This window comes from Equus przewalskii, chromosome 4 (genome assembly GCF_037783145.1).
Source record: "Equus przewalskii isolate Varuska chromosome 4, EquPr2, whole genome shotgun sequence".
Lineage (NCBI taxonomy): Eukaryota > Metazoa > Chordata > Mammalia > Perissodactyla > Equidae > Equus > Equus przewalskii.
Window position 1 is genome coordinate 36,082,932 of NC_091834.1, and position 16,779 is coordinate 36,099,710.

General features: G+C 34.2%; 1 protein-coding gene across 3 annotated transcripts in view; it reads left to right on the forward strand.

The window, feature by feature from the left end:
- Nucleotides 1–16,779, forward strand: part of ANKIB1 (ankyrin repeat and IBR domain containing 1) — a 134,359-nt gene that overhangs the window by 34,559 nt on the left and 83,021 nt on the right. For 2 of the 3 annotated variants that reach the window (XM_008517346.2, XM_008517351.2), the window contains exon 2: nucleotides 12,071–12,349. In XM_008517346.2, the coding sequence (XP_008515568.1) occupies nucleotides 12,162–12,349 (188 nt within the window). In that variant the 5' untranslated portion in view covers nucleotides 12,071–12,161. Of the gene's footprint in view, nucleotides 1–2,941; nucleotides 3,082–12,070; nucleotides 12,350–16,779 lie in introns of those variants that run through there. The other variant, XM_070617489.1, reaches the window with a different exon arrangement.

Sequence of the window (16,779 nt, forward strand, 5' to 3'; positions counted from 1 at the left end):
AATTGTTAGAGATTTGTTAGGTAGCAGTTCTATTCTCTGAAGTGTAAACACAAAATTTCTAATTACAATTCACTTTTAAAAAATTTCAAGCATTTCATACAGCTTACAAATAGTAAAAATTAATCATTACTTTTAAAAACAATATTTGGTTATAAATTTCTAAAATTCCATAAATAGTATATAATTTTTATCTTTTTAAAAATTGAGTGTACAGTTAAGTTTAGGAAGCCTTACTTTGAGGCTAAAGGTTTGCCTTTTGGGGTATAAATAATTTTGTTTTTTTCTCAATTGCTTCGGCTTTGAGGCTTTGGTTTCGTAATACCAAGATAAAACATTACCAATTTAACATTTTCACTTATGTGTATGAAATAAGGACAATGCAGCATTCAAAAATTATGAAAGCAAATACTGCTGAATAGTCAGAGATGCCAAAGTTGCTGAAATTAAGCTATTCGCTGACAGCAGCATAGCATTAGAGCCTGAAATATTAATTTTTCAACACTGTATGAAATTCTGAATTCAAAATTTGAAAAGTACTTGTGAAGGGGCAATTAAAGTATAACACATAACATTTTGAGTAGTTGGAAAGTCAAATGTATGAAACCTGCATATTGCCTAAGAAGAATTTCAGCTATCTGAAAAATTTACTTGTGTGGTTAATTCTGAGTTCTGTGATCATTATAGATGATTATGTTTTAATAGGAAATAAAGTAGGAATAATGTTTCATCTACAGTAGTTCTATCCCAAGTTTGGACAGTTTTCTACTTCTGAGCCTCATGTTAGCTATTTTCAGTGTTCATTTGCCAGTTTGGCAAAAAAACAATCAGCTGCTGCCCTTTGCAGCTTTTTTCATTCCTTCCTTTTCTAACTGCAGCATCCTTTTCCACACTGTGAAAGCTATATAGATATAAAAGATAGCCAAGAGCAGCCAGATTATATTGGATTATCTTTTTCTTGGTTGCTGAGAAGCTTCCGCAGCCAAACTGCCACATAGAATACTTTAGTACTAGCATAATACGTATGTGTTTGTGTATCCATTTTATTTTGAATGCTACCATATTAAGACACTGTAATAACAGCAAAGTGAATTTTAATTCTGGAATGCATATTACAGGGAAGTTGCTTTCTTTGTGAAAAGATTTTTCTCAACTCAGATCATTTTCACAGTACTCTAATACTCGTGAGTTTTCCTGTAGACAGTGGTATTCACGAACTTCTTCCGGGAGCCACTAAGAGTAAAGCCACATTTGACTTAGACTTAATATGCAGTTCGGCAAGCTGAACCCTAAATCTCTTAAACCGTGCTTCATTTTTAGCAGCATTTTAGACTAAGACTTCTTGCTCCCTGCCAAAGTTACGTGAATGTGTGTGTCTGTGTGTGTTTTGCATTTATTCCCAATGTAAGATTCTGTCTCCTGCTCCTGGCTTTGTACTCAATTATGCATCCCTTTCACTTAGTATTTGTAAGTGCAGTTACATAGGAGAGACCTTTGTTAATATTGGCAGTGATCTAGAAAAATAGTGAAAATGGAATTAACCTTGCTTCAGAAGATAGGTGAAAAAAATATAATTTTTTAACTTGCCAAAGGTCAGACACCGAATAAGTGATAAAGTCTAGACTATGAGCTATATATCATTCCTGATACAGAACGTAGAGTTGATGACATTTTTCTTAAGGTTTCACTGTCTTTTAAAAAGAATGAATATGGAGTTCTTTGAAGGCGGCAAATGACTCTTTACCAATGGCTTGCAGATCCTGATGGGGAAGAGAGGTAAAATTTAAGTACCAGCACATAGTTATTATATACTTTACCTAGATAATCATGGCAATCCTGCAGGTAGGACAATCCTTATCCCCATTTGACACGAGGAAATTGAGGTATGGAATTTAAATGATTTGTGCTAGAACAAGGAAGTAGTAGATGGGGGATTCCAACCCAAATTGTTCTACTATGTTATACTCCTTCCATCAAGTTAGGGGTTGGCAAACTATAGCCCATGGACCAAATCTCCCTGCCTACTTTTGTAAATGAAGTTTTATTGGAACACAATCCACATCCATTCTATTATATATTGCCTCTGGCTTTCAAGCTACGGTGGCAGAGATCATGTGACTAACCAAGCCTAAAATGTTTAACATCTAGCCCTTTACAGAAAATTTGCCAACATTTGCTGTAAACCCTACATTGCTTAGAGGTGCTGTGAACTGAGTGTGCATTCAGTAATATAAATTTCAGTTTTACTGAAGCATTAGACTTGGACAAGAGCAACAAAGAAGATTCTCCATAATCCAATGAGGAGGCAAAAGTATTGGCTAACAACAAGCCATGAGTGTTCAAAAGCTTTTAGTGTTAAATTTGAAAAGATAGACTGGGGTGATTTAAATGTAGTCCTTTCTATTCCCATGATTTTATGCATTATAACTCATTAAAAATCAATACTTATAAAACATTACAGTTTTCTTGTGAAGGTAAGTCTAAATTGCTTTTTTTTTGGTGAATGTAAATTAACATTTCAATAGTATATTTATGATGTTTAAACTATACCTCCAGTTTTGTTAATGTTTACACTCATAAGTTTTTGTTTATTAGAAAGTATAATATAGCTTAAATTTTTAAAATTTGTTATAGTAATAGGATTAAGATCAAGGGGTGTATGTTGGAGGGTCAGGGGTGCGCAGAGTCCAGCTGCTGCAGTGAGTAACCTTCCAGTAAGATTCTTAGTAGACTTTCGCCAGTTTGATATCATATTTCTAAAGACTTTCTTTATTGCCGGTCAATCAGATTCAGCCTTTTTATCTTAAGTCATTTTCCTGAGGAACTACACCAATTTCGTCTTACTGTAGTACCTTCTTTTTTTTTTTTTTAACTTTTTTTTTTTTTTTGAGGAAGATCAGCCCTGAGCTAACTACTGCCCATCCTCCTCTTTTCCCTGAGGAAGACTGGCCCTGAGCTAACATCCATGCCCATCTTCCTCTACTCTATATGTGGGACGCCTACCACAGCATGGCTTTTGTCAAGCGGTGCCATGTCCGCACCCGGGATCCGAACTGGCAAACCCGGGCCGCCAAGAAGCAGAAGGTGCGAACTTAAGTGCTGCGCCACCAGGCCGGCCCCTGTAGTACCTTCTAATAATGCTTTTGTTGCTGTTGTTGGTTCCTAAAAACTGTATGGACTTTTACAAACAGCAGTTCTCCAGTCTTTGACATCCCAGTTCTTAAAAGAAGAAAAGGTGGGGGAAAGTTGACATTAAGTTACTTAAAGTTTTTAAAATTTATGTTTTCTTAGTGTTATTTTTTGGGGCCACCTGTATCTTGTTTAATGCCCATGATATTCCAGCATCCATATGAGGTATGAAAGAATAGCAAATAAGTTTAATACAAGATTTCCATCATCATTTTATGGTCAATTCAGGGTAGGCTTTTAGGTTATTTAGTGTAGAAGGCAGTTATTTATTTACAGCAAGCCATGAATGTTCAAGAGCTTTTATGGTTAAATCTGGGAGTATAGGCTGGGAGGATTTAAATGTAGTCCTTTCTATTCCTATGATTTTATGAATTATAATTAGTAAAAAATCAATACTATAAACATTTTTCATATAGAAAAGTATAAGGTATTTCTTATATTGATGAACTTTATAGTCTTAAGTGGAAGAGAAGTTATATTTTATCAGTTATGAGTTGTGGAACTTTATATACATTATCAAATTTAATCTTTACGATGGCCCTCTAAAATGAGTGTGATTTTCTTGGTGAGAAAACCAAGGTTATCATTAATAGACTTGCCAAGATCCTAGGTCTGTCTAGCTTAAAAGCTCTTTCAACTCACTACACTCCATTGCATTAACCAGTCTGTCAGAGAGAACAGGATATATACATAACACTAAATTACAGTGGCCAAGATTAAAGTCAAAATAATAATCATGTTAATATCATATAATAATAATAATTCTCATCATTTCAGAAGTGGGAAATATCATTAAGAACCACGATGACCTGAAATTAAGTTGAGAAAGTTAAGACTGAAGCCATACTCTTAGGATGAGATTCTAAGGGTCAGCCCTACCTAGCTATCCACCCTTACCTCTGCTTATTCTCCTATGCAAGTCCCCGGCTTCAGGCAAACTCATTGTTTTTAAAAACATTTTGGTACAGCCTTAGTTATGCACTTCCTAAGAGTTTGACTATATCCTGCCATCTGTAGGAAGCCATTGAGGATTTCATAGAAGGTAAATCCTAAAGATTACCACTACCCCTTTACCTACATACTTACATGATCAAATCCTGAACCCTATATCACTGAAGCTGACTATACACCCTAGGCTCTAGGTGAGGGCAAGGCATGCCTTTTTCCTTACTCCCCTCCAAATGAGGTGTTTTAATGTCATGGAAGCTTTAGGGACATGGCTGGACCTAAGTACTAGGGTTTGTACCTTTTGGTGGCAGGAATGCAGATAGGGCTTAGGTTCAGGCAGCTGGTCTAACCATTTTTCCCCCCTCTTCCTCTGTCTTTTCTCGCTGTCAGAGAACTCTAGGCTAGAGGGGCCTGTAGACCTTGTGATTTACACATGGCACAGCTTTAATACTCTGGGGTAAGAGAGGCATAGGGGTTAGCAGTTTGGTACCAAAGTTAATAGTAAATAGCATTAATTTTTCTTGGAGTGTCCTTCCTACTTATACTCCAGTTAGAAACTGGCCTTCAAGGATTTGTGAATTTAGAATGTCGTTCTTATTTTATTCCATTTGTTATTTTATTCTATTGAATAATTAACAAGCCAGACTGCTATATTTATACACTCTTTAAGGGTTTCTTTCAGGAAATACTGTTCAAAATATATCAACAATCCAAACACTTTTCATCACCTTAATTTCTAGAGTGCTGGTCCAAGAAACTGTCACCTGTTGCCCAGATTACCCTGGTAGCCTCCAGATTGGTCTCTCTCTTTCCATCTGTGCCTTCCCATAGTCTGTTCTCAACACAGGAGCTAGGAGAATCTTTTTTTTTTTTTTAACCTTTTTATTTTGAAGTAATTTTAGACTTACAGAAAAGTTGCAAAAATAGTGCAAAGAATTCCTGCCTACCCTTTACCCAGCTTGCCCTAATGTGAACATCTTGTATATCAAAACTAAGAAATTGAGTTTGGTACAATATTACTAACTAAACTATATGCTCTATTTAGGTTTCAGCAGTTTTCCATTAATAACTTTTTTTCTGTTCCAAAATCCAAACTAGGATCCCACATGGCATTTATTGTCACATCTCCTTAGTCTCCTCTCATCTGTGAACAGTTAGGTAGTCTCTTTGTGTCTTTCAAGGCCTTGACACTTCTGAAAAGTACTGGCCAGTCATTTTGTAGAGTGTCCCTCAATTTGTCTATTTTCTCATATTTAGATTGATGTTATGCATCTTTCTTGAGAATACTAGAGAAGTAATGTACCCTTTTTTAGTGCATCAAATTGAGGAAATAAGGTCAATATTTTACTGTTGGTGTTAACCTTGATCGCTTGGTTAAGGTGGTATTTCCCTTGTTTCTCCACTGTAAAATTGCCATTTTTCACTTTGTAATTATTAAATATCTTGGGGGAGATACTTTGAGTCTATACAAATATCCCATTTTTCCTCAAACTTTTGCCCACTAATTTAAAAGTCTGTCTAGCTAACAAGTACAATAAGGCAAGAAAAGAAATAAAAGGAATGCAGGTTTAAAAGGAAGAAATAAAACTACCTCTATTTGTAGAAGACATGAGTCTACTTTAGACAATCCAAAAAAATCTTCCAAAAAAACCTCCTAGAATAAGTGAATTTAGCAAATTTATAGTATACAAGGTCAATATACAATTTCAGTTGTTTTTCTATGTATTAGTAATGAACAACAGGAATTGAAATTTTTTTTATAGTACCATTTATAGCAGCACCCTCAAAGAATAAATACTTAGGTATAAATCTAACAAAATATGTGTACCATTTGTATGATGCGACCTATAAAACGTTGATGAAAAAAATCAATCAAAGTAGATGTAAATAAATGGAGAGAAATACCATATTCATGGATTGGGAGACTCAATATTGTTAAGATGTCAGTTCTACCAGTAATCAAGACAATATAGTATTGCTGAAAGAATAGACACAGAAAAATGGAACAGAATAGAGTCCAGAATTGGATGCACACAAATATAGTCCATTGGTTTTTGACAAAGGTACAAAGGCAATTTAATGGAGAAAGGACACTCTTGAACAAGTGGTGGTGAAACTATTGGATATTCATCCATAAAACATAATGGACCTCAATTTATACGTCAAACCTTATATAGAAATTAACTCAAAATGGATCACAGGCTTCAATAGAAAACCTAAAACTAAAAAACTTCTAGAAGAAAATATAGGAGAAAATTTCTATGACCTAGGTTAGGCAAAGAGTTTGACATATGACTCCAAAAGCACAATCTATAAATGGAAAAAAAATGATAAATTTGACTTTATCAAAATTTAAAACTTTTGGTCTGTGAACAACACTATTAAGAGAATGAAAAGAGAAGCTACAGACTAGAAGAAATATTTGCAAATTGTATTTCCAGTGAAGGACTTTTTTACAGAATACAGTCATGTATCACTTAACAGGAATACATTCTGAGAAATGTATCATTAGGCGATTTTGTCATTGTGCAAGCATCATAGAGTACTCTTACACAAACCTAGATGGTATAGCCTACTACACATATAGGCTGTATGGAACTAATCTTATGGGACCTCTCCCATATATGTGGTTCGTTGTTGACCAAAACATTGTTATGTGATGAGCTCAAATTCAATAGTAATCCATCTTTAAAATTGGCAAAAGATCTAAACGGACGCTTTACAAATTAAGATATATTCATGGCAAATACACTTATGAAAACATGCTCAACATTGTTTGTCATTAGGGAAATGGAAATTAAAACCATTGTGAGGTACCACTACAGATTTATTAGAATTGCTACCAAAAAAGGAAAAAAACCCCTGACGGTTCTAAATGCTGACCAAGATTCAGAGCAACTGTAACTCTCATATGTGGCTGAAAGGAATGAACTGGTGCATCTACTCTGGAAAACAGTTCAGTGGTTTCTTATAAAGTTAAACATAGAACTTACCACATGTCCCAGCAATTCTGCTCCTGGATGTTTACCCAAGAGAAATTAAAACATATTCACACGAAATCTGTATGTAAATGTTTTAGTGGCCTTATTAACAATTGCCAGATACTAGAAACAACCAACATGTCCTTTAATATGTGACTGGTGAGTCAAACAGTGATCATCCATATAATGGATGGATACAATGGAGTAGTACTCAGCAATAAGAAGGATTGAACTATTGATTCATGCATTAACAAGGATAAACCTTAAATGCATTTTTCTAAAAATGCTAAAGCCTGAGAAAGATCTAGCTCAAAAACTTGTAATGGCTCCGTATTGCACACGGGATAAAATCAATGCCTTACAATGTTTCTCTCTTTACTTCCACTAGAATATAAACTTCATAGGTACAGTCATTTTCATTTGTTTATTTATATTTGTTGGCTGAAGGAAGGTATTAATACTGTTGGTTTACAGATGAGGACAAAACTCAAAGAGGTTAAGTTACTTGGTAAAACAGAAACAGAATTTGAGCACAGGTCTTTTCAACTCCTGCTACACTTCTCCTTGCCATCACCCTTCTTGGCAACACCTTTGGCTTTGCATAGTTTAAGAATTAGTCCGTGATCCTCAACTCACTTGTGTATTATAATCTACTGGGAAGCTTTTAAAATTCTTACTCTGGCCTTGTTCTCCCTAGATGAGTTGAAATCACCTCCCCAGGTGATTCTGGTGCATAGTGACAAATGAAAATTATTACAGGTTAATAAATGCTTGTTGAATGAGAGAATGAACAGAGTCGATAGCTTAATATATTATTTGCCCACATGGTTTTTGTCTGCTGTAGTATATTGACTTTTCCTGGATTTTTTTCCTTCTATCTTTATTTCTTTTTTTACTTTATCTCCTGAAAGTTCTCTTAGAGTCTCTTTTTAAACCATCTTTTCCTTTTCTCTAAGTATTATTACAGTAACAATTAGAGCATTTCTGTGGACTTTGAGCTTTTGGAATCTTCTTCCTAGAGAGACATCTCTCTGATTTCAACCTGGAGCTGGGCGGGGTTGGGACCTACTGTTTGAATGAACTTTCTGCTTGTTTCTTTTCTGGCTAAAGAAAAGTTTACTTATGGGTTTAAGATTGTTATTTTTATCAATAGTGCAGACAGCTGCAGAAGGATGGATTGAGTGTGTGTGTGTAATATTGAATTTTCTTCTAGTTAATTGAAGAATGGGAGCCAATTATTTTGTTTAGGTCAACAACTTCAATCCATAATCATGACTTTAAAAATAATTTTGTGAAAACATAAATTAGGGGTTGGTTATTTATTTCTGAAGAACTTCATCTTCTGTAAAAGATTTCTGGGAGTAGTTTGTTAGTTTAAGTGCACTTGAGTTTTTGTTGCAGATTATTAACCTATGAATGGGAAAGTTGAGAGACAAAGATTTAAACCTAGAGTTATAGAGCCCTTCACAATTAAAAGTTAATTAGAAATTAGGGAAGGCTTTCTGGAGTCCATTGACAGGCTACATTTTTCTTATTTTTTTCATTAAATACTTATCAAATGCTGTGCTTTCCTAGTGAAAGATGATGAGGATTTGCCTAGATTTTCCTGTAAAACTTAGAAGCCTAAAATAAGGAATTATTTTCACTTCTCTGATAATCCATCTGCAGCCTCATGAAGCACTATGCATAGATTTACCTTGGAGTTGGAGAAATATTACTTAAGGGTTTGATTCAAACAAGGAGGGAACAATCACTTCAGGTTATACTAGCTGTGGCTATGAAGAAGCAAAAGGACACATCTGGCAAATTTCTAGGCAAGTCTTGTGAGACTAAATCTGAGGGGGAGTGGAGCTATGACTGTTTTAAGTGATGCATTTCCTGGTGACTCTCAGGCTTATTGAACTTAAATTTTAAAAATGAAACAGACTTGAAAATAAAAGAGGACTACAAAAAGGTTTCTAGATGCCGTTATGCTTTTCAACGAGTGACAGTGATATTTAATGCACATTTAGAGTATTATTGATTTTTTAAAGTATCTTGTTATTTTAAATAAGTACCCCAAGATATCATTGCTTTCTTAAATATTTCTTTTTTTACATGTTGGATAGAAGTTGTTTTTCTTATAGAACATTTCACTAAAGTAATGTAAATCAAAGAAGATGTGTTATGTGTTAATCTAACCTAAAACTCTGAAAATGTTTATGGTTTGAGCTACATGCTATCAGAGTAGAAAGATAAGACCAAAACAACTGAAAGTTTCCAAATCCTTAGGAAAGACTCTTTCGAACCCCCATGATATCCTTTATATTTGGTTATAGATAAAAATATACAATAAACTTAGTGGAGTTCTCATTAGGGATAATAAACTCTTAAAATGCTTAAAGCAGTACAACAAAACACAAATTATTTCACTGAGAATAAACACATGGCTCTTAGATTCTGTGAAAAACAAAAGAAATAAATAAAATAACATCCAGTCTGTACCTGAAAAATCTCCCAATGGCAATAGTATATTGTGATAAGTAAAGGGTGTGTGAGGGAGGGATTTACTCGTGTCATTCAAGATGGGATGATAAAGGAGTAGTACTTTAGCCTAAAGGTTCAGCAACCCTCTGGAAAGCTAAATAAAAATGTAAAAATTATGAGGAATGATCTAATTTGTGTATATAAATATTTGTAGTGTATATAGGTATACAAATATATTTACATATATTATAAACAGGGTGGTTATTTTTCAAAACGCTAATAGTAGTTATCTTCCAGTAAATAAACTATGGGTTTTTTGTCCTTTTTCTTTATTCATGTTTTCAAAAATTACTACTATGCATATGTATTTGTATATTTAAAATAAAAAGTCAATAACAAAGAACCTTTAAAGGACCCAAATGGTGACCTCATTAACTATTGATGTGGGCCAGAAAATGTGCCTCTCTACTCTAAAAGAGGCTTAGCAGGTGTCTTACCCTGCCTGCTCACCTTTATCTCCAAGCTCAGTTATAACCATTTAGCTGGAGGGATCTAGGAGCTTTTTATGCAGTGATGTGCACCCACTGAAATCACCTAAGGAGCTTAAATACAAATGCCTGGGTTCCACCCCCTGGAGACTGATTTAATTGGTCTGAGATGTAGCTCAGCCAGTGGGACTCTGAAGTTCTCCCCGTTATTATGGCCAAGGTTGAGAGCCTCTGTTTTACAGGAAGCTTAACTCTTTTGTTTTTCAGTCCTTTAATTTGTAATCTGTTGAAACTGTTACTACCCTGTACAAAACTTGTGTTGAACAAGTACATATTATTTTCAACTGTTTTTTTAAAGCTATATTTTAATGTCCAGCCTGCCAGTGAGTTAATTGGATAACATGATAGACTCTTGTATTCTGCTTCCAAGTTTTCCTCCCTCTAGTCTGTCTTCCATACTGTCACAACAGTTAATTTCCTAAAGCATAAAGTAGTTATGACACTGCCCTGCATAAGAGCCTTTAATTATCCATTCTTTCCATGTTAAAGTATAAGTTTCTTAGTCTGGCCCCAACCTATTTTCAGTTTTATGGCCTGTTAGTCCAACACTAGAGACTCTGAACTCCATCTGTGCTCACCATTCCTTGAATAGGCCTTTTACTTCATACCTACCTTTGCATATGCTGTTTGCCTTGTCACTAATTTTGATCATAGTTCAAGAATAGATTCAGAAACATTAGGATGGAATGAAACTAGCATTTATTGAGCACATTAGCCAAAGAATGTGGTAGGTACGTTGAATAAAGTAGCACTGATAATCCTCACAGCCATCCCTAAGAAATGGTCATTTTCCTTTACTGTACAGATAGGAACCTGAGGCTTTTTTTTTCCTGAGGAAGATTGGCCCTGACCTAACATCTGTTGCCAATCTTCCTCTTTTTGCTTGAGGAAGATTGGCACTGAGCTAACGTCTGTGCCAGTTTTCCTCTGTTTTGTATGTGGGTCGCCGCCACAGCATGACTGCCTACGAGTGGTCTAGGTCCGCACCTGGGAACCAAACCCAGGCCACTGAAGCAGCGGGTGCTGAACTTAACCACTAGGCCACTAAGCTGGTGCCATGGAACCTGAGGCTTTTGAAGGATAAATAACTTGCTCAAAATTACACAGCTAGTGTAGGCAAATATGACATTTCAAACTCCAGGTCCAGTGATTGTTTCCGTGTCCTTCCTCTGCCACCCACCTCACATTGCTTCAGTAGTAAATGCCCATATGATAATTATCATAACCTCTTTCCAAACATAATATGCATAAACATTTGATGTTTTCAGCCTTGTTTTGAATTCTCTTTAGTAGAAGGAAATAAATTTAATGGTCTTAAGGTAGAATAATCACTATTTCCATTGTTCTGTGTATAATCAGTTATAATCAGTTTTATCAGTTTGCTGTGACTATCTGATTAATCAGTGAGTTGTGTAGTCCTATATATTTACATTTGAAAAATCTTGCTCTGGTGTCCTTGAAAGTACTGAGCAGTTTCACTTTTCCTTTACTATAATTTAACACCTATTCTGCAGTTTTTATTTGAGCAAAATTTCCTACATTTATCACTACCCCAAACTGGCTGAGTCAGATTTATACATAATTTATACAGAGATTTAAGTGTATTCAACCGTAAAATTCAGTGAAGCTCATTTCCTGTCCGTGTGAAGAGGAAAATTGAAAAGCCCATATATGTAAATAACTTTTATAGTACAAAGTGCAGCCTGTGATTTCTTAACAGTCTCTGTGCAGGGAGATGTTACAGTTTAACAAGAAGTTAATGGGCAATGTTAAAAATTTGAGATGTTTTGGCTATTAAGATAAATTTGGTAAAATGTTATATAGTTGATCCCCTTAAATATGCTTCCTAGATGTTATTAGTGTTCCTAGACATTGTTTCTTTAGGTTACGGCTTCATAATTATTGCTTTACAATCTAATTTGGTAATTTTTCCTCCGTTAGAATGTGAAACATGTTGCAGTAGCATTCAAGAAGTGGCTGAAGGGGGAAGGAAAAAAGTGCCACTGTCTATCAGAAAAAAACAAAACAAAACATGGGAAATACAACCACCAAATTCCGTAAAGCTCTCATCAATGGTGATGAAAACCTGGCCTGCCAAATATATGAAAACAACCCTCAGCTAAAAGAATCCCTTGATCCAAATACATCTTATGGGGAGCCCTACCAGCACAACACTCCGTTACACTACGCTGCCAGACATGGAATGAATAAGATATTAAGGTAAGTATTGCTGTCAAACAGTATAACAAATTAGTGAAAAGGGAAAAAAACCCTGATCTTTGAAAATATACTTAGATATGTGCATGTTACATGGTATTGTGGTGAATTAAACTTAGCAAAACTGAATATGCCTAAATTATTAAGTATGATTTTTTAATTATGCCTAAATTAGACCAAAAGTTTTAATAATGAGATTGGTTCACGTATTCTTGTTGCTGTAAACGTATTTTGATCCTAAGTTTCATAGTATGAATTTTAGATAATAGTATAGTATTTAATTTACAACATTTTGATTCTAGAAAAGTACTTGTTAGCTAACAAGAAGTTTCAGGGAGTGGAGCCTACAGCAAAGTTCTAAACTCTGATTAGCTAGTTTAAATTGAAAAACAAATGTTTTTGCCTTATCTAGTCATGATCAGGTTTGGGTTTCTCTTAATGGGGTTCAGTTACCTGAAAAGACTTTTCTAAAAGCAAAACATTTACTTAAACTGAAAATACTAAGAAACTTTTAAAAAACCTCTTCAACAAGAAAACATTAGTGACAGTAAATATAGTTATATGAAGATTCTTACCTAATTACATGGGAGTTAAATTTGATCATTGCTAGCTTATAAAAGGAAAGAAGTAAAGGATAGAAAAGTAGTTCTAAACAGATTTAATTTTTAGAAGTAGATTATGCAGCTATGAAAGTCTGATGCTAGAAGAGAAAGAAAGAAACACTTCTTTGCTTACACAGTGAAATATAATTTTTAAATCACTATTCAGAGCTCTTTAGAACTTGACAAAAAACTGAACTGTCAACCTTTTTTATATTTCTTATACAATTGTTGTTCAAATTAAGCTGCTCTTTTTGGTGTTCCTGAAACATGCCGTGTGTGCTATGTTTGCCATGTCCCTGCTGCTCTCTCTACCAGGAGTGTCCCCCTTCCCCACTCCTCTCAGCTTTCTGTCTCATCTAAATCATACCCTTCCTTCAAGGTCCTGTCAAGGCTTTATCTGTCTCCTTAGCCTGTTACAACCGGTAGAAACCTCAATCTTTTTTTTTAACTTCTATGGCTTTTTTTTGTTTGTTGATATTACTTGTATGGTGTACACTATTTCATTATATTTTATAATTTTGTGTATCTTCTCCCTGCCTACCTAAATTACAACTTTTTAAAGGTACCTTCTTTGTACTTTTACCATCTAGCATAGTATCTTACAAAAAGTAAACAGAAGTTTTATAAAATCATTCTGCAAGTAAATATTTTTATGATCAGGATTTGTGAATGAGAAGAATTCCATAAATAATTTAGGTCATCCAGACCCATGACTTTATCAAGTAGGTATTTCTGTAACATTTTAAAAATAAAATAAGTATTTCTTGACTTAAAAATAGGTATTTCTGTAACCTCTCTTTTTTGTATTTATCTTTTATTTTCATTTCTCTAAAAATACCTACGTAAAAGCTACCTCCTACTCATCTTGTTTGAAATTTTATGTTTTTCTTTCCAAAACTGGGTCACCCAATGTTAATGACACTAGCATATTGTGCTGATTTGATAATGGCAAACAGATTGAGAGCTTATTATTTTCTAAGCACTATTAGCAGTGCGCTACATGCATTGTCTAATTTAATCCTCATTACAGTTCTGTGAGGTGGTTCGTTACCTTCATTTTAGAGAAAACTGAGACACAGAAAGGGAAGCAACTTGTCAGAACTCTGCAGCCTGTAAGTGGCAAAGCTAATTGCCCAGGGGAGGACTGACAGCTTTAGGCTTTTAACCACTGAGCTGTACAGCTTCTTATCTCTACAGTCAGATAAATTTATGTGTCACAGCTACTTAAGCCACTTATTAGCAAGGCAAGTTACTTAGTCAATCTGGTTTCCTTATCTATAAACTAGGTATCTATCTCATAGAATTTGTGGGACAATTACATTAATTAGTGTGCCTATTATGCTGCCTAGCATACAATATATACTCAGTAACGTTACTACTTCTCACCTCTGTAACCCTAAATATCTTCAGATCATCCCTGACTTAATCTTCTCCTTTATCTAACCTGTTACTAACAGAGTTCACTAAGTCTTATCTCTTGGTTTTACTTCTTTCCATTCCCAAGCGTATTTCACTCTTATCAACCCCTGCTCCCAAATGGAAAATATCTGACTCCTAAATGTGCTTTTTGCAAATCTTTTGCTGTTCTATTCTCATGTCCAGATTAATCTTGCTGAAGTATAGCCTTTTTAGTGTTCTTTCTTTCATGAGAAACCTATAACAATACCCTATTGTATGCATTATTCTGTTTGGCTTTCAAAGCTCTCTTTACACAGCTCTCATTCTACCCAGTTAGGGGAATCTCTCCTTACTCTCTAACATGATCTTATCAGTCAAACTGGTTGATTAACTTCCCTGTTGCTTTCCCCACATTTAGAAATGCCACTCCCTTAGCTTTATTGTTGTTGCTCCTTGATTCTCAGATGTCTTCTCTCTTTTCTAATTCCCTGTCCTTTAAATCCTAACTTGGTTTCTGCCTTTTTTATGAATTCATTCTCAAGTACTGTGACCTACAGTATTCTTCCTGACATTTCTACAACTTAGATTTTAAACTGCCCTATCATTATTAAACTCATCTCCTCATTACTAGATTGTAAATATCATAAATGCAATGCTGGACACTTGCAAATGTTCTCAGTAGATTAACTATTGATTGCTTAAATCAATGAAGGCTTTCTTAATTTAAGTTGAACATTTTCAGTAACATTAAAAACTGTTGCTTTTGCCTCCTAATATTGAACACTCCAATAATATTTAGTATCAGGTTTTGTTATATGATTAATTAAAAATTGCTTGCAATACCGAGTAAAATGTATTTATATATTAATGTTACTAAGGTAGTATGTATATTTTAACATAAAAGAAACCGAGTAGCAAAATATTTTTTAACCATTTATAGTTTAGTTTATAAATAAACTTTATAAAATTGGAAAACACCATATAAGAAGGTTACCTAGTCCAGTGATTCCTTAAGTATGTTCTGAGGACTCCTGGATCCTGAGATTCTTTCAGGGGGTACATGAGGTTGAACTATGTTTATACTAACACTAAGATGTTATTTGCCTTTTTCACTGTGTTGACATTTGCAGTGATAGTGAAAAAACTGGAGGATACAACTACTGACGCCTTTATATGAATCAAGGTGGTGGCACCAAACTTTACTAATAATCATTGTATTTGTCACTGCCAGGCACTTGCAGTTTAAAAAAAAAAGAAAGCCAATTTCACTTAAAAATATTCTTGACAAAGCAGTAAAAATTATTAGTTTTAATTAATCTCCATCCTTGGGTACACATCTTTTTAATATTGTTTGTGACAAATGGAAAGAATGCATGAAGCACTTCTGCCATTGGTGTGGTATGGTGATAGCTTTGAAGAGGAGCACTTGTACTATTGTTTGAGTTGTGAATTGAACCACTTACTTTTCCTGAAACACCATTTTAAACTAACCACAGCAAAAAAAATGGTTATTCAGACTGGGATACTTGGCAAACATTTTCTTGAAAATGAATTAAGTGAGCATATGAATCAAGGAAAAATTGACGGTATTTGTTGCTAATGATAAAATTTGAGCTTTCAAGTGAATATTAGGATGTTGGAAAACTCGTATTCACTGCCTTCAGCTTGGCAGCTGCCTAATACTTAGAGACTTTTCTGATAAGATTGGTGGTGATATAACCTAATGTGATTTTTTTTTAATACTGTATAATGAAATGTGACAACATCTAGATCTGTGTTACTCAGTGAATCAGTATTTTTCAGAAGATCAGAATTTGATTTTTAAAAATTATGCCTGGGTAAAAGATTTATTCAAATTAGAAGGTAGACCAATGGATTTTAATGTAGTAGAATACAAAAAGTTCATTGATATAATTTCAGATTCTATGTTGCAACTAATGTTTAAGAAATGACCACTTGTTGAATTTTTGGTATAATATCAAATATGAATATTCACAATTATCTGAAAAGGGTATTTTATTATCATATAAAGGCTGGATTTTCTAATAAAAAAGACAATTTTCTTCATATATGTGAACAAAAACAACATATCACAACAGATTGAATGCTTTGAGAATCCATCTGTCTTCTATTAGCCAGACATTAGAAGAAATTTGTAAACATGTAAAACAAAGCCATTCTTCTCACTTAATTTGTTTTAAATATAGGTATTTTTCATTTTAAAATGTTGCAAGTGTTTAATATGTAATGGGTTTTTTTTTAATGAATAAACATTTTTAAAATTTGTTTTAATTTTTAATATGGTAAGTATCAGTATATGTAACCCACGTAAACAAAAGCTCTTAGGAATCTTCAGTAATTTTTAAAGTTGTAAAAGGGTCCTGTGAGCAAAAAGTTTAAGAATTACTGATCTGGTCTTATGTTCCTTGTTCC